General features: G+C 40.4%; 1 protein-coding gene and 1 long non-coding RNA gene across 3 annotated transcripts in view; one reads left to right on the top strand and one right to left on the bottom strand.

The window, feature by feature from the left end:
- Positions 1-22,244, bottom strand: part of CEP97 (centrosomal protein 97) — a 41,107-nt gene that overhangs the window by 17,471 nt on the left and 1,392 nt on the right. For both annotated transcript variants that reach the window (XM_025989978.2, XM_025989979.2), the window contains exons 2-5: positions 5,528-5,700; positions 3,367-3,509; positions 2,573-2,731; positions 1,323-1,424 (exon numbers count right to left, since the gene is read on the bottom strand). In XM_025989978.2, coding sequence (XP_025845763.1) covers positions 1,323-1,424; positions 2,573-2,731; positions 3,367-3,509; positions 5,528-5,570 — 447 coding nt within the window. In that variant the 5' untranslated portion in view covers positions 5,571-5,700. The remainder of the gene's footprint in view (positions 1-1,322; positions 1,425-2,572; positions 2,732-3,366; positions 3,510-5,527; positions 5,701-22,244) is intronic.
- On the top strand, positions 5,389-15,362 carry LOC140594025 (uncharacterized). Its single transcript, XR_011994561.1, has 3 exons — positions 5,389-5,451; positions 10,691-10,774; positions 15,234-15,362. It is a non-coding gene; the product is annotated as an uncharacterized lncRNA (long non-coding RNA).

Below are 22,244 nucleotides of genomic sequence, written 5' to 3'. Positions count from 1 at the left end.
CCCTCCTCCTGTGTCTCTGCCCCTCTCTCTCTCTCTCATAAATAAATAAATCTTTAAAAAATACAAAATAAAATCTTAAAAAAAAAAATCAAGGGGTACCCAGGTAACTCAATTGTCAAGCTTCTGTTTCTTGATTTTGGCTCGAGTCATGATCTCAGGGTCATGAGATCAAGCCCCTCCATGGGCTCTGGTCTGGTCAGGGAGCCTGCTTAAAATTCTCTCTCTCCCTCTCCCTCTGGCCCGCCCCCCTACCCCCTCACACACTCTCTCTCTAAAATTAATTAATTAATTAATTAAATTTTAAAAGTTCAATCAAAATAAAGGATGAGAGAGGTGAAAGAAAACATTCATTAAAACAATCACATACAAAAAAAAAAAAAAATCACATACAAAGCTAATTTTCCAATAGAGAAAGAGGTAACCCACAACCTATAATTTACAATTGTATTCTCTTAGAAACTAAGAATTTAAGAAAGCAACAACGTGCTACTTGGAGATGAGGCTGACTCAAAGTGAGTCAGCAACAATGAAAAACAACTGAAGGCTTTGAATACCCAGGCTTCTGATAAAATAATCATTACAGAAAAAAAAACTCCTTAGTTCATCTGAATTCTCATAGTATCTGGACACATCAGATTGTTTAGAGTAATTGTCACTAAAAATGACTTATGTTAAAGATGTGGGGAAAGTTGAGCTAATAATATGGCTTCCAAGGTTTAATGAATTTGTCTGATGGGAATAATATCTAATGATGCAAAAACATGGAAAAAGCCTACATGTTTCTGAAGCTATAATTGCAACTGTTTCTTATTTAATGGCATGATACATTTCCACTCCATAAAAAGTACTATACGCTACAGGTTTACTTTTTTTTTTTTTTAGGTTTACTTTTAAAATAAAGTGAAGTTACTTTTGATAATTTAGTAATACCTAAAACAAGCAATCCCAAGTTAAAAAAAAACAGACTAAAATTCAGGAATGATCACTCTCAACCTCACCAACACATTACATATCAAATGGCTATAGCTGCTAGTATTGGCTGATTGGGCATAAATAGGACTTCATTATGTTCATAGGACGGCAAGTAAGAGTTAACCTTAACTACAATGACCAGTTTTAGTTAAAATAAGTCAATTATAGCAACTAACAACAAAGAGCTGCATACTTAATTTCTGGGACTCTAATAGAATTTTTATCATAATGTACACAATCTGTTCTTCATATAGAGTAGGCTTATTTTAGGCCAATCAGATCACTTTCTTCTGACATATTAGTATAAAATTTCAGAAATGACATGAAAATGTCAGAAATGACACACTTACCTTCAGTGACACCAATTTAGATAGATCACCTATCTGGGGTATGTTATTGTCTGATAAATCAAGGTGCTGTAGAGCTGCGCAGCTACTGATCTGTTCCATGGCCTATCATAAGAAAAGCATCACACTAGTTCACGTACACAAATCAAAAAATGAAATTCTTCCTTAGTTCCTCACACCTGAGTCTCCTGCCTCCTCTGCTTATTACTGGAAGCAGAGGAGCATAGTTTAGCAAGAGAAAGAGGAAGTAGTAACAACAGAATTTGGTTAAATTGTTATGTAGCAAGCCTCTACCATCATTAACCCTCTGAGAATAGAGGATCATATCATACCAGATATTTACAGCTTGAAAAAAACCTTAGTAATAACACAGGACAGTTGATATAGTATATAGAGTTTACAAGTTAAGAGAGGAGTCGAACTGCATGGATCCATATCCTGGCTCTGCAACCTCCTGGCTATGTTAAGCAAGTTACTTTATTTCTCAGTACTTAGGTTTCTCATTTATGCAATAGACATAACAAGTATACCCACTTCATAGGCTGTCATGGCAGTGAATGAGTTAGTACTGTTAAGGTGCCTAGAATAGTACATAGCATAAATTAACTGATCAATAAGTGAGCGAGCTATTAATAGCACTTAATTGAGTCCCCTCATCTAACATATTAAAAAACAAGACACAAATATATTTTTTACACAAAAATATAGTTACTGGAATGCCTGGGTGGCTCAGCGGTTGCGCATCTGCCTTTGGCCCAGGGCATGATCCCGCTGTTCAGACTCCCTGCATGGAGCCTGCTTCTCCCTCTGCCTCTGTCTCTCTTATCTGTTTCTCATGAATAAATAAATGAACTCTTAAAAAAAAAAAAGTTACTAAGGGATAGAAGGAGAATCCAGATCTCTTGACTTTTGAAACATTATATTCTCCTCTATACTATTTAACATTTACTTACAGCGTAATTCAGCATGATATAGTAGCCCTGCTAACATTTCATTCTGTTTCACTATTTTTCTAAGTATAATACAGACAATTCTTTTCCACATCTAAAAGAATATTATACTACATTATGTATTTCAAAATAAATTATTTTTTCTTCTGTTTATGTTAACTGAAAGTATCCCTGGGAAGTCAGAGTAGGTACCTTTACTTTTTATTCTATTTATTTCTATACTGCTTGAATTTTTTTTGCAGTGAATACTTTTACAAATAAAAAAAAATTTGTAAGTACTAAAAGACAAAGGAAACAATTCACCTTGAGATTATTTCCTGCCAAATTCAGCCATTCCAAATGTACTAGATCCTTCAGCCCTTCCACATAGCCAATGCTATTATGAGGCAAATTTAAAACCCGGAGTTGGGTCAGTTTGGCCACACCCATCATTCTCACTAGCCGATTATTAGCCACTGACAACTGTGGAAAGAAAACATATCATTACTCTTAGAAATAAAATATGCATATTACTTTCACATGAGAGTGGTTAAATGGCCAAACATTCCCAAATATACAAACCTGATTTGAACTTCTCAAATATTTTGTCTAAATATGCTACAGTGTAAATATTTGTTGTTAAGTTGTTCCTAAGCAATGGAAAATATACATAAAGCTGAGCAATCAGACCCTCTTCAACTGTTCAAGAGAAAACATTTTTAACAGAGCAACTACTTGAGAATGTGAGTTCCACTAGAATGAGGTCCTAATCTTGTCTGTCAAAATCTAGAACAGTGCCAGACAGATAAGGAGTCCATCTTTTGTTGACAGAATGCATGAACTCTTTACCTCCATCATGATGTAAAGGGTTATCTTAACAACACAATGCTTTGCCAATATAATATGCTTTGTTTTTTTAAATAAATGCTTCCTTCACTAGTCTATTTTAAATGTAGCACAAATGTGTTTATCTTCCAAGGAAAACTGTCATGTAAAAAGTTAAGGTAACATTTACTGCTTTCCCAGCTTACCGAGTTACTTTTCATTAACGTTATTTTATTGTTTTGTATAATAATGAACTGGTCTTATATAACTATTTCCCAGATAGCAGTACCTACCTGTATTAATCGTCGGCATTTCTCAAGATTTTCCAACTTAATAATCTGATTTTTATCCAGAATCAAAGTATGAATATCAGCTTCACAGGGTAAGTTTGGACTTAATTTCTGTAGCCCCTGTCCTGACCAGTTGACCACTGATCCTTGAAAATAGAGAAATTGTTACAAAACACAAATACAATAACTGGCCATAGGAATAGAATTATATTCACAAACTCTATAGTTAGAGTTAGAAAACACTGGAGCATAATAAATACCAAGATTTAAAAAATTAAGGCAATTGAGTTCTAAATGACCACAGATTTAAATTGCTCACCTTCCCTCAGAAATATATTACACCTAGAAATTTGTGATACTCTGCTCAAGTTTTTATGACCTAATATTTTGGAATTCTCCACAATGAAATAAGAACTATTGGGGGCCTGGGTGGTTCGGTCCTTGGGCTCAGGTCATAACCTCAGGGTGGTGGGATGGAGCCCTCCATCAGCTCCACCCTTAAGATTCTCTCCCTCTCCTCTCCTCCCCTACCCCTTCATACCCCATGGCCAGCACAGGTGAAGCACAGGCCCATGCACTCTCTCTCTCTCTCATTCAATAAATAATTAAATAAATAGGAACTATTACTTCCATATTTTGTGTAATGATTGTATTTTTCAAATGGAACTAACCTTTTGATAGAGATCAACCTGCTTACAACCTAACTACCAGTATATTCTAAAGTGCCCAGACTTTTTAAAAATCAAAGTATAGTTCAGTTAATTTATCTACAAAAAGGGAACAATACACCTAATTAATTAAATTGAGCTGGGGATGAAAAGAGAAACCATATAAACAAAGCAGCCCCATTCCTGGCATCCAGCACTCAAAAAAGTAATTTAGTTTCACAGACATTCAAATCCTGGCTTCCCATTAACCACTGTGGTATCTTGAGCAGGTTATTGATCTCTTTGGGGCTCACTTTTCCAATCTGTAAGATGCGGGTGATAATAATACCTGCCTTATAAGGTTAGTCTACAGAGAAAATGAGAGCATGAAAAAAAAAAAAAAGGGGCACTCAGTACATCGTCTGGCTCCTATAACAAGCGCTCTGAGGCTGTTCACTGCTATTATTGTAAGTTCCCTTGGTGGACCCAAGAGGTGGAGTTCAAGAGAAGCAGATTATCAAAAAGGGGTGGGGCCGCAGAACCTGCCCATTTCAAATTTATACCCAGATTAAGATTACCGTGGGAAATAATTATGCGAGGTTGCTCTCCTGAAAGGTCTCAATGTGTTTTCATTGGCTACTGGACCCAGCATTTGGGGGTGGTCGTGGGGAGTCCCTGGGAATTGGGTGAACGCTGTGTGCTGTCCGAAGGAAAATTCCACGGGGTCGACAGACCTCATGGAACCTCCGCCCCCCCGCCCCCCCACCAGGAATCGCCGCCCCCGATAATGACCCCGACCCAAGCCGCGGGGAGGCCTCGACCCGCCGTCCGACCCCCGACCCAGAAGGCAGCTGCGGAGCCTCGGGGCTGTAACCAAAACAAAGGAGCTCGGCTCCTGCCAGGCGACTCCGGGCCACGGAAGCCCGCACACGCTGGGGAGCGACCGAACCGCCCCCAGGTCCTGGTCCCAGAACCAGGGGTGGGGAGCTGGGGCTCTTGGTCCCCCGAGACCTTATCACGGCCACCGAACACTTCCAAAAGAGGGGTTAACGTCGGTCTCGGGAGCTAGGTTTGAAAGACGATTTCCTGAACGTGACGGGGAGCCGAGAGGAGAAGGGAAAGGCGTAAAGCCAAAGAGGGAGCCCCGGCAATTTTCCCTCGGGGACCCAGAACTCAAAGTAAACACCCAGGAAAGGTCACCGCAGCCCGAAACCCACCACCCGGGCAGCCTCAGAAGCGCGGGAGCCAGGGCGCCCGGCCGCGCAAAGGGCCCTGGGAATGTAGTCCCCAGCCCGGCCCGCGCCGCAAAGCCGCAGAGCGAGGCAGCAGCCGGGAACTACAACTCCCAGAGGGGAGCGCGGCCCCGCGACGCCCACAGCCCCGCATCAAAGGAGCTGGTACAGAGCTGCATCCCTAAACCCAGGTTTCTTCTCTCCGCCAGGTAACTATTTAATTTAGTTCCACGGAGTAAACCTTAGGGCTCAAGGGTTCGGGGCGGGGGGAAGGGACCGCCTTACCTTCTCCAGGGGGCAAAGCCGCGTCGCCGCGCGCCACCGCCATACTTCCCGCTTGCTAATAATACCAAGCAACCGTCCTCCAGCGGCTCGGAGTTTGGAGTCAGGAGGATGGAGCCGGAAACTACAGCTCCCAGGATGCACCGCGACCAGACGGCCGGGTCGGCTGCCTGCGTCTAATGATGTAAAACTCGGGTTAGACTGAGCCGCAGCGGGTTTAGGAGCCCCGGTCAGCCCCCTTACCGGACACATAAGCAAGCTGCTGAGAGAGGATCGTTTTTGCTGCCTTTAACAGGTGTCTGAGAAATTTGACACTTTTACCATTGAGATCATCATAAGGTCTCAGATCGAATTGGAGCGCTCACTGCTAGAAGTCTCTGGGGTGGCCGCCCCTTTTTTTGGACAATTCTGAATAAGTTGAAAGTGTCTTACTCTGCTAGAGGAATGACTGCGTAATCGTGTCGAGATAGCCAAACGGATACATTTCATTTGAAAATTTAAAGCATTCTGGGATAGAAGGTTTCGCACAGTATTTTTTTAAATTTTTTTTTTTTATGATAGTCACACACACAGAGAGAGGCAGAGACACAGGCAGAGGGAGAAGCAGGCTCCATGCCGGAGCCCGACGTGGGACTCGATCCCGGGTCTCCAGGACCGCGCCCTGGGCCAAAGGCAGGCGCCAAACCGCTGCGCCACCCAGGGATCCCTCGCACAGTATTTTTAAGTGGTTCTTGAATAACATAACTTGGGACCTAAGGGTGTTTTTTAAGAAGTATGAACCTAGAATTTTTGCAACGAGTATCCAAAAGAATTTTACAATATAGTCACCAAACTCAAGAATTACACAGCCTGACTCAAAGGGAGTAGGCTCACACTTTTGCTATAACTATTACCCTGCTAACTAGTACGATTGTATCTATTAACACAAGATCTCAGCGAATGGAGAAAGAAATGGAAACAATAATCTTCAGAGACTTGAAGGAAGTAAAACTGAACTAGCGCTTAAAAGATGGGTAGACTCTAAAGAGTTCAGAGGTAGATAAAAAGACATTAGCATAGGCTGCAAGTGGGGGCAGGTGGCAATGAAGCTGTTCTCACAAGAAGTGAGAAACTAACCTAATAGGATAGAATGTACAAAGGGAACTTCCAGTTTCTTTTACACATGTCTCCATTCCCTCTTGCAGCCTTTACTCGAACTCCCCACTTTCTGAAGCAGCAATGTACAAAATCTCTGATCATTTCTGCTTGGGAAAATAACAGTAACTCACACTTTTGGATTCCCAGGCCCTTGATCCTGTGAGCCTTCCTTCCTTCCTGGGTTCTCCTTTGATCTCTGCAACTACACCTCCCCCTTTGTCTTTTTTTTTTTTTTTTTTTTTTTAATTTCAAGTGTTTAAATTTCAATTAGTTAACATATGGTAAAATGAGTTTCAGGTGTAGGGGCACCAGGGTGGCTCAGTTAATAGAGGGTCTGATTCTTGATTTTGGTTCAGGTGATGATCTTGGTGTCATAGGATGGTGGGGATCCAAGTTGGGCTTCATGCTCAACGGGGAGTCTGCTGCTCTCCTTCCCTCTGCTCTTCCCCTCCAAGTAAATAAATTTTTTAAAAACTGAGTTTCAGGTGTAGAATTTAGTGATTCATCACTTACATATAACACCCAGTGCTCATCACAAGTGCCCACCTTAATACCCATCACCTACTTAACCCATCTCCCTGCCCACCTTCCCTCTATCAAGACTCAGTTTGTTCTCCATAGTTAAGGGTCTCTTAGGATTTGCCTCCCTTTTTTTCCCTTCCCCTATGTTCATCTGTTTTGTTTCTTCAATTCCACATGAGTGAAATCATATGGTATTTGTCTTCCTCTGACTCTCACCCACCTTAACTCTTTTACTCTATTTCTCACTGTTGTATTCTGAAGACAAATTTCCTAGTTCTGAAGAGGTAATTAAGACTAGGAATCTTAAAAAAAAAAAAAAAAAAAAAAGACTAGGAATCTTTCTCATCTAACCAAGAGACTCCTTATTTATTTATTTTTTTTTAATTTTATTTATTTATTAATGATAGTCACACAGAGAGAGAGAGAGGCAGAGACACAGGCAGAGGGAGAAGCAGGCTCCATGCACCCGGAGCCCGACGTGGGATTCGATCCCAGGTCTCCAGGATCGCGCCCTGGGCCAAAGGCAGGAGCTAAACCGCTGCGCCACCCAGGGATCCCGAGACTCCTTATTTAGAAAGCACAATCTTAGTATAAAGGTATAAGAACAAAGCAAGTTTTAGTACTACCTCCTACTTTTGTTCTCTGGAATATCTGGTGAGGATTGAGGGGAGTCTCTATCTCAGGGAGACAGAAAGGGTTTACAGTTCTCTCCAATTTGGCAGGATAATAACCTGGGAGAGGGATCCTGGGCCAGAGGGTCCCTGAGGAGCACAGGTTCCTAAGTGTATAGAAATAGCAGAATTAGAATTTTGTCTGGTTCATCTGACCCAGAATGCAGAGGAAAGTACTCCTTTTACGAAGTCAATGAAGTATAGTTATGGATCCATAAAACAGTGGCCAGATGTTTCTGGGCAGTCCCACATCCTAAGTGGGACTAACCAGCAACCCTTTAAAATCACAGGGCAGGGCAGCCCAGCAGTTTAGGTGGCTCAGCAGTTTAGTGCCGCCTTCAGCCCAGGGCCTGATCCTGGAGACCCGGGATCGAGTCCCATGTTAAGCTCCCTGCATGGAGCCTGCTTCTCCCTCTGCCTATGTCTCTGCCTCTCTGTGTCTCTCGTGAATAAATAAAATCTTAAAAAAAAAAAAAAAAGCACAATAAAATCACAGGGCAGAAACTCTTTTGTGCTTCAGATACAGCTTGTACATCTAAAATAAAATTGCTACACTTTAAATTGTCTCACCTTGTATATCTTTTAAACCTGCAAGCTCAAATCAAATAGGAGGATTCTACTAAGCAATACTATGAACCTCTCAACGAAGTAGCATTGTTTTTTGGTCAGGTCTAGGCTTCATAACACTTTCCTATCATCAGTGTTCCTGATCTCTGCAATAGCTAAAAGCCCTGACTCATGTCCTGCATCTCTAATGCATCTGCCCACTCTGCTACAGGGGTGACTAAAACACCTATATCATGTTAATCCCTTCCTCAAATACTTCCCTTTTGAAATTCAACTTTCAAAGGCCAGCCTAATCTGACCTCACCTTACCTCTCACCATTCATTCCACTAATTTTCATTTGGTGTTCTTGAGTGACAGATTGACAAAATGAAACTTGTGTTTTAGAAGGTTAAACTGCTCATATAACAATGATGAACTGAATAGTAGCACAGTGGCAGGAAGGAGACTGTTTTAACAGTGGAGGATAACCTTTAAGAGGAGAGCATTATATACAAGTTTAGATAACACAGAGAGATAGACAGGAAGCTAGAACAATGTTTGTGGATAGTACAATACATCTTGACAAAACAAAGCAGGTTTTCTTTTTTTTTTTTTTAAGATTTTATTTATTTATTTATTCATGAAAGACAGAGAGAGAGAGAGGCAGAGAGAGAAGCAGGCACCATGCAGAGAGCCTGATGTGGGACTCGATCCCAGGACTCCAGGATCAAGCCCTGGGCCGAAGGCAGATGTTCAACCACTGAGCCACCCAGGTGTCCCCAAAGGAGGTTTTCTAATTAGGATGAGAGCTTATATTTCAAAAAAAATAAATATAATAATTTTGAAACTTTAAAGCTTCAAAACTGCACAGCTCTTAATGATGCAGACTGGCCTCGTCTGAGGACCCAAAGGGGGTCCCACAGGACCAGCCAACAGGATCCTTGGTGTTGTGCAGGAAAGAAGGAAACACAAGCTGAAAGTGAGAGCAGAGTTTATTGAAGATATATAGAGAGAAGATTACAGATGGAGCATCTAGGAGACCCAGCAAGGAAAAGGAAAATGAATCTCCTCTTTGCTTGAGGTCTGCAGTTTTTTCTGAGGACGGTGGTCAGGTGTACGTGTCCTGTCAGGCACCTAGGTACTAGTCAAAACAAGGGCAAGTATTCAAGTGTCTCCAGAAGCCATTTATGCCCTGAAGCTGGGGTCTTGCTGTCAAGGTGTCTGGAGTACCTGGTCTTAGAAAACATCATGATGACCTCACCTAGTCACTCCTTAGATGTTATCTATTGTCCTGGAAGACTCCAAAGAAATCACTAACTCCTTGACATTTACAAGGAGGACATACATTATTGGTACTTTAAGCCATGTGTATGGCAGGGATGCAGGTCTTAGCAAGAATATAAGCAGGAAAAGGAGCAAAAAACTAGTTTTTTTCATGGGGTCCCTTTAGTTTCTGTCTCAATATAAGAAATTTTGGGGAAATTCTGATACTGTAAAGATTTGAAAATGATTTTTTTACAATAAAAATATTTATGTGAAGTTTAGGTGCATAAAATGTTTTCTTCTTTGCTCACTATTCATTGGGAGACTCTTATAGTCTTGCTTTCTTATATGTGACCTATGTAAGTCTTTCTCTTCCATGTGACATGGAAGGAAAGACTGCCTTCCCATAGATATGATGATATATCTATTCATGGGTTATCTAGAAATCCTAAATGACTACTAACTTTCCTCATTATTATTATTACTTAATAGGTGTCACACGATAACAAAACCCAAATGTGCAGAAAGCTATACACTAATATTTTCGTGGGTTTTTCTGTCCACTTGTCTGGAAGAAAGGCTGAAATTCTTTCAGATTACTGAAGTGGTCTGTAAATTAAAAAAAAAAAAGTTAGAAACAAAGTTTAAAAATTTCAGTAAGAAAATTCTACAATAATATTATTTGGACAGAGAAGCTGATTGCTCTGCCTTATTATTATAAAAAGATTCCATTTGTGCTTCTGTCCAGAGATTAGGGCTGAATAAACAGGAAGCTCTTCCAGAGAGAGGAAACAAAACAGGTTAGGGAACCAGTGAATGATTATCTCCACCATGCCCACTGGATGTAAACTGCTAGCTCACCATTCTCTAAAGCAATTAAGATTTCTTTGGTGGACAGAATAGTCTTAAAGCATCAGTTATAAATAAATGGATAAATTAATTCTAAATAAACATAAGCACCAAAATAATGAATATAAAGGAGTTGGCCATCTCAATAATACACTAAAATTTTTATTTTTTCCCCAGGTAATACATCAGCTAGTATCTGAGAAAATAAGGTGGAAGTACAAATAAATTTCAAGAATAAAGCCACTCTGAGATATTTTTCAGGTACCTTTACCTAATTAACTGTGAAGAAGTTGTCTTTTGTATAAAAGAGTAATACAGGAATCCTTGACACATTTGTATTTTATTGATCATGTTTTTTGAAGTGTTTCCAAAAGGCAGTGAAACCTATAACCTATAAAAGTGATTCATCATATTCTCAATTGAAAATTAAATGACTGTGTAAATAAAAGGTTCTAACTTTCATTTGAGAGAGAGTGAGCATGAGCATGTAGAGGGACAGAGGGAGAGAAAGAAAGGAGGCTCAAGCAGGCTCTACAGAGGGCTCAATCCCACAACCCTGAGATCATAACTTGGGCAGAAATCAATAGTCAGATACCCAACCTACTGAGCCACCCAGGTGCCTTGACTCATTTTTAAAAATGAGAGGGTGTGATGGTTCATTCTATGTCCAGTTGGCTAGGCCACAATACCCAGATATATGATCAAACATTATTTTGGATGTTTCTATGAGGGCATTTTTGGGGTAAGATTTACATTTAAATTGGTAGATTCTGAATAAAACAGAGTGCCCTTCATATGTGTGGTGGCCTCATCCCATCAACTGAAGATGTGAAGAGAACAAAAGACTGACCTCTGCCAAACAGCATAGGATTTTGTGGCAAAGGGCCTAAGGACTTAACTACAACACTGACTCCTTGCTGGGTTTCCAACCTGCCAGCCCACCCTGATTTTGGACTTGGAAGGCTCCATAATCGTGCAAGCCAATTCCTTAAAATAAATCTCTTCCTAGATGTTTGTGTACATACTATTAGTTCTGTTTCTTTGGAGAGCCTGTAATCAGGGGTGAGTGGGTTGGGGGGGAGGGAAGAGGAATAGTCAACTTCCAAGTAGCTTTTAAATACTGAAGTCTTGGGACGCTTGGGTGGCTCAGTGGATGAGCATCTGCCTTTGGCCCAGGGCGTGATCCTGGAGACCTGGGATCGAGTCCCACGTCTGGCTCCTTGCATGGAGCCTGCTTCTCCCTCTGCCTGTGTCTCTGCCTCTCTGTCTCTCATGAATAAATAAAATCTTTAAATAAATACATACATTCATACTGAAGTCTTGGGCAGCCCAGGTGGCTCACCTTCGGGTCCAGGGCATGATCCTGGAGACCCGGGATCGAGTCCCCCGTCAGGCTCCCTGCATGGAGCCTGCTTCTCACTCTGCCTGTGTCTCTCCCCACCCCCTCTCAATCTGTCTCTAATGAATAAATAAATAAAATCTTCAAAAATAAACAAACACTGAAGTCTTTTAGGGGGGCAGGCATGGAGCCCAACACAGGGCTTGAAGTCATGACCCTGTTATTAAGACCTGAACTGAGATCAAGAGTCTGAACCACTGAAGCACCTCAATACTGAAGTCTATTCTGTTATTATATAGTATGGTCCACCTCATTTGGACTTCCATTGATATCATTTAGAGATATGAAAAACTTGGTCAGTTCGGAATAGACTTCTCTGAAGAGAAAGAAACTTCAAAGTATGGATGAATTATGTGCCTCTTATATATGGCATATAACAGTGTAGCCATATATAAGTGATATATCCATAGTAATTATCGGAATAGCTTTGCTACACAGTGCCTGTGCACAGAGTATTACACAAGTTTTCAAAACTATTTTACAAAGAAGATAATATCCAGAGGAATCTAAATATTTCTTGAGATGTTCTCTTTGTCCAAGATACACTTTCTATTTTCAAATAATGTAGCATTATCTGTTTATTTTAAAAATATGTATTATTGTAAAAATTTCAGCAAACAGACAAGCAAAAATTAAAGTTTCTATAATCCTCCTACCCAGAAGACACTGTTAATATGTTGGTGTGTTTCTTTTCAATCTCTATTGGTGGGACTATATCTAGACTACTGCCTCGCATATTTTTTAAAACAAATATGGGTATATACTATACATATTTTTAAGAAATATGCTTTGAGGGGATCCCTGGGTGGCTCAGCAGTTTGGCGCCTGCCTTTGGCCCAGGGCGCAGTCCTGGAGTCCCAGGATCGAGTCCCGCATCGGGTTCCCGGCATGGAGCCTGCTTCTCCCTCTGCCTGTGTCTCTGCCTCTCTATCATGAATAAATAAATAAATCTGGAAAGGAAAGGGAAAGGAAAGGGAAAGGAAAGGGAAAGGAAAGGGAAAGGAAAGGGAAAGGAAAGGAAAGGAAAGGAAAGGAAAGGAAAGGAAAGGAAAGAAATATGCTTTGAGGGATACCTGAGTGGCTCAGTTGGTTAAGCATCTGCCTTCAGCTCAGGTCATGACCCCAGGATCCTGGGATTGAGCCCCACACTGGGCTCTCTGCTCAGTGGGGAGCCTGCCTCTTCCCCTCTCTCTGATGCTCCTGCTCTTTGTGTTCTTTCTCTGGCCCTCTCAAATAAATAAAATCTTTAAAATAAAAAAAAAATAGGGCAGCCCCGGTTTAGTGCTGCCTGCAGCCCAGGGCGTGATCCTGGAGACCTGGGATCGAGTCCCACATCGGGCTCTCTGTGTGGTGCCTGCTTCTGCCTGTGTCTCTCCCTCTCTCTGTCTCTATGAATAAATAAATAAAATCTTTAAAAAAATAAAATAAATTACATATGCTTTGAAAATTTCCCTGTGACTTATTTTTGCCCATCTCTTACCCTTTAAAAAGTTTTCACCTTTTCTTCCCATTCCAGTTGAAAGGATAATATCAAGCAGAACTATATAAAGTATATTGATATGCTGAGAAATGCAAATATGTTAGCCTTTTCTCTTCTGAAATTGTACTTTTAAAACTTTGAAATCACTAAGATTTTCATATTCAGCCACAACACAAAGTCTATAATACAGAAGAAATATGACTAGCAATGTCTTTAAACTAAAATACAAATTCCCAAGGGGTGCCTGGCTGGCTCAGTCAGTAGAGCATGTAACTTAATATCAGGGTTGTGAGCTCAAGCCCCTCTTGGGCATAGAGCTTACTTAAAATAAAAAAAATAAAAAAAAAAAAGGAAAGAAAAGCTGGGGAAAAGAAAATGGTCAAGAAAATCACAAATTCCTTTTCATCCCTTCAAATAAAATAATAAACTAAAAAGGTTACTATATATAGTAACCTTGGTTACTTGGGTTGGCAAACTATGGCCTATGGGCTGAATGTAGTCTACCTCCTGTACAAAAGTACAGTCTACAGCTAATTACAACTTTTACATTTTATGTGGCTGGGAAAAAAATAGTAATATTTTATGACACATAAAATTATATGTAATTCAAATTTCAGTGTCCATAAGTAAAATGTTTTAGAATACAACCATATTTATTTACTTATTGTCTGTAGCTGCATTTATAGAATATTCATAATCGAGACATAATATATGTCATTCTTATCACTTCAGACTACTGCTACATACTACAAATCACTATAACACATTTTACTTGACATCATTTCAAACACCATGCATATCACCATACTGTGACCTTTTTTATTACTAATATATAACTATCATGCAAAACAAAAAAAGAGTATTCTTAAAATAGTCCATCTTCAAGATACAGTTAAGTATGGATTATTTTATCAAATTAGATTGCAAAGCAGTTTCTTATACAATAACCATTATATCTGTTCTTAAAGAATACAATATATGTCAACCTTACCAGATTAAACAGCCATCAGAATATTCCCAAATCATAGGAATCAATGAGAAAAGTCAGAAAATTTTGATATCTTGTCATCGTAAAATTTCTTCAAAGACAGAAAGAAGAGTGAAAGACTGCTACTAAAGTAAGTTCCCAAGTGGCTCATTTGTTAGCCAAAGAAGGAACGTCATTTACTTAAGGTCTGTTAATTAAATTAAATGATGTTTGACTGCAGTTGCTGAAGAAATGTATCCAGAAAATATAAACTAGTTTAAGACCATTAGCTTTTAGATAAGAATGACTAAAAAGCAAAGTGTTAAAGATGGTGGGAACAGCACTGATAGTCAATTTAGTGAAGAAAATTATTTTGAATGCTTTCCATGGCTCTTAATGAATGGATAGGCGTTATTGAGACCGCTTATTTGTGTGTTTATTCAAAAAGTCAATGTTTGAAATGACTGAAGAACAGCCTCTATGAATAGGCTACATGAAACAGCTGAGAATATTTTTAAAGAAGTTGAGAAAACACTGATTATACCTCAAGTGAAATCAGCTATGATGTGTTATAACTTATGTAAGTAAGTAGTTAAAGGCTCAGTTTGACAGATTTACAACACTTGTGAAAATGTAAGGTGTTAAATCCTATGGTTATAACATCATTGTATTATCTCAGTCAACAGGTACTTTGTGGAAAACATATGAATCTACCATGCTTTATTGAACCAGTAGTGTTAACAATAAACTTCTTTTGCTCTCATGGACTTGATTTTGCTGTCAGTCCATGAATTCTTGTCAGAATTAGCAGCTGAATATCCTGACGCCCTACCACACAGCATTTGATAATGTTTTATTCTGATTTTTTTTCCAGATTGATCGATTGATTGATTTGAGACAGAGAGAGAGACAGAAAGAGAACACAAGCTGGAAAAGATGCAGAGCTCCTCCCTGCTGAACATGGAGCTGGGTGGGTGCAGGGCTCAATCTCATGACCCTGAGATCCTAACATGAGCCAAAACCAAGAGTGGGATGCTCAACCAGCTGAGTCACCCAGGCGCCCCAAGAGTGATTTTTTTTTTTAAGCTCAGAGTAAAGACTGAAATTTTTCTAAATGAAAAGAACTCCTCTGACCACTACTACGGAACGCTAACAAGGCTTTAAAATTCATTTTTGCTAATTTACTAATTTTGATCATTTAATGATGCTTAATGAATTCAACCTAACAGTATAAGACAACACAGCACTTACATGCAAAACTTATTCAAAAGTAAAGCCATTTTGGCAAAAAAAAATAGCATTATTAGATTTACAAGTTAAAACAAAAAGATTTCCATTCTCACACAAATCTGCAGTGATTATATTTTTGAGCTCAAACTACATTTTTAGCAGTATTGAAAGACCTCCATGAATATACAAAGGAAATTTCTATATTTTAAGACCCCTTTGTGCAATTGAGCTTTTCTTATTTGCAATTGAGCTTTAACTTAACTTTCAATTGTTAGTAATTACTAATCATTCTAAAAGGAAAATATCAAAAGTATCTAATTCTGTAATTGCATTACAAAAAATTGACCTGCTCATTATATGCCCTGCAATTGATATTAATATTTACCAGTTTTTATCTGAGTGAAAATAGATTTTCCAATGTAAATCTCCTTACAGATTAGGATTACAAACATTGATTTGAATGGTAATTGATTTTAATGGTAAGGAATAACTTTGATCCCTAATTAAGAGAAATGTCTATCCTCCACCTCTCCCCAAAAGAATTTCATTTTTCTCTTTAGACCTGTTTTACAAAAACTCATACTCGATACTGTGATATTTTAAACCTCATCAATGAAAATGTTGTGATAATTTTTTTCTCGTTTTATAAATGCCTATATAATGTCCTCAATCTTGCTTGTTAGCCCACAAAGCCTAAAATATTTACTATTTGCAGATCTCTGTTTTAGATGAAGTAAAATCTGAGTAGGAATTTAGCCAGTGGAAGGAAGGAAATATTTCCAGCCAAAGAAAGACAGCTTGAATTCATGAATGAGAACAGAATATGAGAAAAAATAAGCAGTTATTATATATATAAATTCTTAAGTTACAAACGCCATGCTTTGTTCCTCTTGCACTTTTGAGCCAATTGGTAATACCAGTTTCTTCCAGAAGATGGCTCCCTTTAAATATCTTCCAACATTTTATTACGAAAATTTTCCAACATCTAGAAAATTTGAAAGAATTCTGTGAGCACTCGTAAACTCACTACTTCAATTCTTTTATCATTTTATTGTTTGCTTTATCACACATCTATCCATTTATGTATCCCTTCATCCATCTTGTTTTTTTGAAGTTTCAGTACATGTCCCCTATTAAGCCAGTATTTCATTAACTAGTAACATGTTTTTAGTTTCCTTTTATTTTATTTTTTTTTAAGATTTATTTTCTTATTCATGAGAGAGAGAGAGAGAGGCAGAGACACAGGCAGAGGGAGAAGCAGGCTCCATGCAGGGAGCCCGATGTGGGACTCGATCCCCAGATGTGGGATCATGCCCTGAGCTGAAGGCAGACGCTCAACCACTGAGCCACCCAGGTGTCCCAGTTTCCTTTCTTTTAAAGTAGAATTTACATACAACGAAATTATAATTGTTTGAAACTTTTTATCAGGGAAAAATATTTAAAAGAATACATAACAACCTAGAGACTCTTTTAATGAACACTCCTACCTATTACCATCTTCAACTCCTATCCAGTCCAGGTCATTTTTTCATCCATGCCCTTACCCACTGGCTGCTCTCTCATATTAAGATAAATCCCCCCGCATCAGGCTCCTGGCATGGAGCCTGCTTCTCCCTCTGCGTCTCTGCCCAGCCCCCACCCCACCCCCGTGTCTATCATGAATATATAAATTTAAAAATCTTTAAAACAAAAGACAAATCCCAACCATCATGCTATTTCTCTTTTCCATCATGCTATTTCATCTGTAAATATTTAGTATATATCTAGAAATATAAGAACACTTTTTAAAATTAAACATGACCACAATGCAATTAGAACACCGAAAGGAGGGGATCCCTGGGTGGCTCGCTCAGTGGTTTAGCGCCTGCCTTCAGCTCAGGGCGTGACCCTGGAGTCCCGGGATCGAGTCCCACATCGGGCTCCCTGCACGGATCCTGCTTCTCCCTCTGCCTGTGTCTCTGCCTCTCTTTCTCTGTCTCTCTCACAAATAAATAAATAAAATCTTAAAAAAAAAAAAAAGAACACCGAAAGGATTAACAATATATCCTAGTATCATCAAAAATCCAGTCTGTATTCAAATTACCCCTGTGGTCTGTCCAGTATGTTTGTTCAAATCAGGCCTCAAATAAGACCCATATGTTGCAATTGGTTGAGGAAGTTCTTAAATTTCTTTTTATCCATAGGTAGAGCCACTTTCAAGTTGTGGAACCAATGCAGTTGCACAGGCCTGATGCCCAGAAAACTTAGGGTTTAATGCTCTGCACTTGCTGTCTTGGAAAGCGATCATTGTTTTGTGTTCTGTAAGTGAAGTACAACGTGGACAATAGGGCATATGCCTGGGCCTTGGAGCTTCAGCTCACAGGCAGGTCCCCTTCCGGCTGCCAAACTTTCTAGTGAGTGTTCAGAGTGGCCGGTTCTGCAGTTTGCTAACACTAGCTCCTGCACTACACTCACCGAAGCTAGGGGCACTGCCATGCACCCCGCAAGCAGCTGGATGCCCACCCCATCCAGGACCCATGTACATAACACATCCCACAGGATTGCCTATTCCATATGGGTTAGGCCAGGAGTACAGTGTAAGGAGAAGGCCACGGCCTTCTCCCACCCTCTGTGGAGTGTAACATATTGGTCTAGAACTTCATAGTAGGAGCAACCCAAGAGCTGGCCGGCCCCGTGTGTTCCAGTACACGCATCAAGTGACAGGGCGGGTCCCTGGGCACCTGAGGGGCTGCACAGCCCTAGCAAATGTCCTTGCCTGAGGGAGATGACGTTAAATAGCAAATGAAAAAACACCATGAGAAGTCAAGAGATAGATTACTGAAGAAAGGAAATAGCTTAGTTATTTTATACCTTTATCCTGATATTTGAAAAGGGGACTCCTCTTTCATTTTACACTGGAAATTATTTGTGCAGGTAGTCCTATCCATAGGCTCTAATCTCCTTTCAATTTACAGATGCCAATTGCATCCATGTGGAATTGTTTCACATGTTCCTGTCCCCTGTATATCATATAATTAGTTAGATACGAATACTTGATTAGATTTAGATTTTAAAGAATACTCGTAACTTATTTTAATGATGCTTCATAATTTTATTTTTTAAAGTAATCTCTACACCCAATGTGGGGCTTGAACTCATGACCCCAAGATCCAGAGTCACATGCTCTATCAACTGAGCCAGCCAGGCATCCCTTAATGCTTCATAATTTTAAAGAAAGCTTAACATTTTTTTTTAAAGATTTTTATTATTTGAGAGAGACACATCATGTGAGAGAGAGCAAGGGGAGCTGCAGAGGGAGCAGCAGGCTCCCTGCTGAGCAGGGACCCTGACATGGGGCTCGATCCCAAGACCCTGGTCAGGATTATGACCTGATCTGAAGGCAGTTAACTGACTGAGCCACCTGGGTGCCCCAACTTCATACTTTTTAATGCCGTATAGTTTTGTTGTTGTTGTTTTTTAAGATTTATATGACAGAGTGTGCATGCATGCACAGTAGCACAAGCAGGGGGAGCCTCAGGCAGAGGGAGAGGCTGGGTCCCCACTGAGCAGAGAGTCTGATGTGGTGATCACTCCCAGGACCCTGGGATCATGACCTGAGCCCCAAAGTTAGCTGCCTAACTGACTGAGCCACCCAGGTGCTCCAATGCTATATAGTTTTTAAACCAGTTAAGGGATCCCTGGGTGGTGCAGTGGTTTAGCGCCTGCCTTTGGCCCAGGGCACGATCCTGGAGACCCGGGATCGAGTCCCACGTTGGGCTCCGGGTGCATGGAGCCTGCTTCTCCCTCTGCCTGTGTCTCTGCCTCTCTCTCTCTCTCTCTCTGTAACTATCACAAAAAAAAAATAAAAAAAAAAAAAATATTTGGGATTCCTGGGTGGCGCAGCAGTTTAGCGCCTGCCTTTGGCCCAGGGCGTGATCCTGGAGACCCAGGATCGAATCCCATGTCGGGCTCCTGGTGCATGGAGCCTGCTTCTCTCTCTGCCTATATCTCTGCCTCTCTCTCTCTCTCTCTGTGACTATCATAAATAAATAAAAATTAAAAAATAAAATAAAATAAAATAAACCAGTTACTTTCTAGTTTAGTTATTAGGCATTCCTTTCAAAGCCTTCCCTGAAGTCAATGCCTGAGAGTCTTGGGATTGACCAGCCTTCCAGGAACTATGGTAGTAGGTTCTAAAAAAGGTATGTCCCTCCCACACCTGTGAAGAGAACTCTATGGGAAGAAACACTAAAAATGCAATGTAAAGTCATTCCAAAGGCATTCATGTTTATATTCCTGTCGTTGTCTTACTAGAACTTTATGTGGCTTTTAGCATTGTCAAGTCTCTTCCATAGGCTTCTCTGAAGTGACTATCATGGATCTCTATTTCCTTTGACCTCATCTGCCCAGGCTTCTTTTTTTTTTTTTTTTTTTTTAAGATTTTATTTATTTATTCATGAGACACACAGAGAGAGAGAGAGAGAGAGAGAGAGGGAGAGAGAGAGAGGCAGAGACACAGGCAGGGGGAGAAGCAGGCTCCATGCAGGGAGCCCGACGTGGGACTCAATCCTGGGTCTCCAGGATCAGGCCCTGGGCTGAAGGCGGCGCTAAACAGCTGAGCTACCCGGGCTGCCCTGCCCAGGCTTCTTCAGATAATTCTCTCTCCATTCCCCTATCCCTTAAATATTGGTATTCCTGGATTCTTTTGCACGGACTCATTCTAGTTGCTCTTTCTAGAGTTGGTAGACACAGAGATGCAATATCCATATCCCTCTTCAAGCAAAGGCTTGCTGCCGAACAGTGGACACTGATCATTGTCACTGGCATCCTCAACTTGCAGTAGGGTCTGGCTTAGCTACTGAGAACCACTTTACTTGGCTCATGATCTCTCTGGGGGCAACACACATCCAGGGACAAGGTGGGGGTATAAACAGGGTTGATTATTTGGCCCAACATGGAATGCTCTGGCAGGCAATAACTGTTCAAGAGCTCCTGCTGGGATTGACTGAGGTTTAGTTAGACCAGTAATTTATTTAACTGCTGCTTCATATTGCTTTCTCCCCTCTCCTTTCACAGGACTTGATCCCTAATGAACATCTTGCATGCTAAACGCAGTCTCAGGAAGCGCTTCCAAAGAAGCCAGCCTGTAACACTAGGTGATGTTATCACACATATTCTATCACCTATATGTCCATTACTCTTAAAATATATCCTTTTCTGAATACTCTTTTGAACTTGTTTAACGTCCTAAAACACAGCTCCACCTTAACGTGCTATAGGCACCTTGAGCTCCAACTTTGCAAAATTGACCCTTTGCCTCACAAACATGCTTTCTCCTATCTGACCTTTGGATAAATGATATAATTATTCACTAAGTTCCCATCTTCACAATTTCCTAGGGGTCCCTGGGTGGCTCAGCAGTTTGGCGCCTGCCTTTGGCCCAGGTTGCGATCCTGGAGTCCCGGGATCGAGTCCCACGTCGGGCTCCGGCATGGAGCCTGCTTCTCCCTCTGCCTGTGTCTCTGCCGTTCTCTCTCTGTCATAAATAAATAAATAAATAAATCTTTAAAAAAAAAAAAAAAACAATTTCCTTACCTTCTCTATTAATTATCTATTGCTATGTCAACAAAGTATTCCTAAACATAGTTTAAAAAAAAAAAAAAAAGAATTTATTTGAGAGACAGAGAGTGCACGTGCATAAGCACAGCAGGGGGGAATGGCAGAGGGAGAGGTGGAAGCAGGCTCCCTGATTCAGAACTTGATCCCAGGACCCTGGTATATGACCTGGGCAGAAGGCAGATACTTAACTGAGCCAATCAGGCGCCCCTAAACATAGCAGTTTAAACCAACAAACATATATGATCTCATAGTTTCTCATATAGAATTCCAGAGGGTTTATATGAGTGGAAACAGAAGAGAGAGGAACATGAGGAACATGAGGAACAAGTTCTGCCCCTGAGCTTTCAGAGTCTGGAGCAAGGATACTTGATTTCAACCCAGTGATATTTTAGACTTCTAGCCTGCAGAAACGAAAGAATACATTTCTGAACTTTGAAGGTACCAAGTTTGCGGTAATTTGTTACACTGACCACAGGAAACTAATATAGCAAATAAGTATAGTGAAAGGTGAAGAGGCATCGAACAGCAGAATGCTCTGTTCTCAGGAGATACAGGAGGCTGAGAAGGCCAATGTTGGTTCAGTATTGCTCCATTAAAAAAAAAAAGAGAGAGAGAGAGAGAGAGAGAGAGAGAGAGAATGAAGGACAGCTGAGCCTTTTGCCAATAAAAGAGAATGTCAACAGGTGCCTGAGTAGCTCAGCTGGTTAAACAGCCAACTCTTGGTCTCAGATCAGATCAGATCAGATCTTGATCTCAGGGTTGTAAGTTCAAACCCCGCATCAGGCTCCAAAAAAATAAAGAGAGAGAGAGAGAGAAAGAGAGAGAGAGAGAAAGAGAGAGTGTAAGGATGAAGTCACCAGAAATTTATAGATGGCGTTGGAAGCCATTTTATGACAGTATATAAAATACTTTTAGAGGCTTCTGTATATTTTCTTATTCTAAGAGCGAGCATAATTTAAGGTGTGATATATACAATGTGTTACAAAGAACACTAAGATGCCAGCTCAACAATGCCCTCCAAGAAAGAGTAAAAGCCCTAAAATCCCTAAGGTCTAGT

Source organism: Vulpes vulpes, chromosome 1, assembly GCF_048418805.1.
Source record: "Vulpes vulpes isolate BD-2025 chromosome 1, VulVul3, whole genome shotgun sequence".
Taxonomy (NCBI): Eukaryota; Metazoa; Chordata; class Mammalia; order Carnivora; family Canidae; genus Vulpes; species Vulpes vulpes.
The sequence above is the reverse complement of the archived record's forward strand: the minus strand, read 5'-3'. Positions and strand labels throughout refer to the sequence as shown.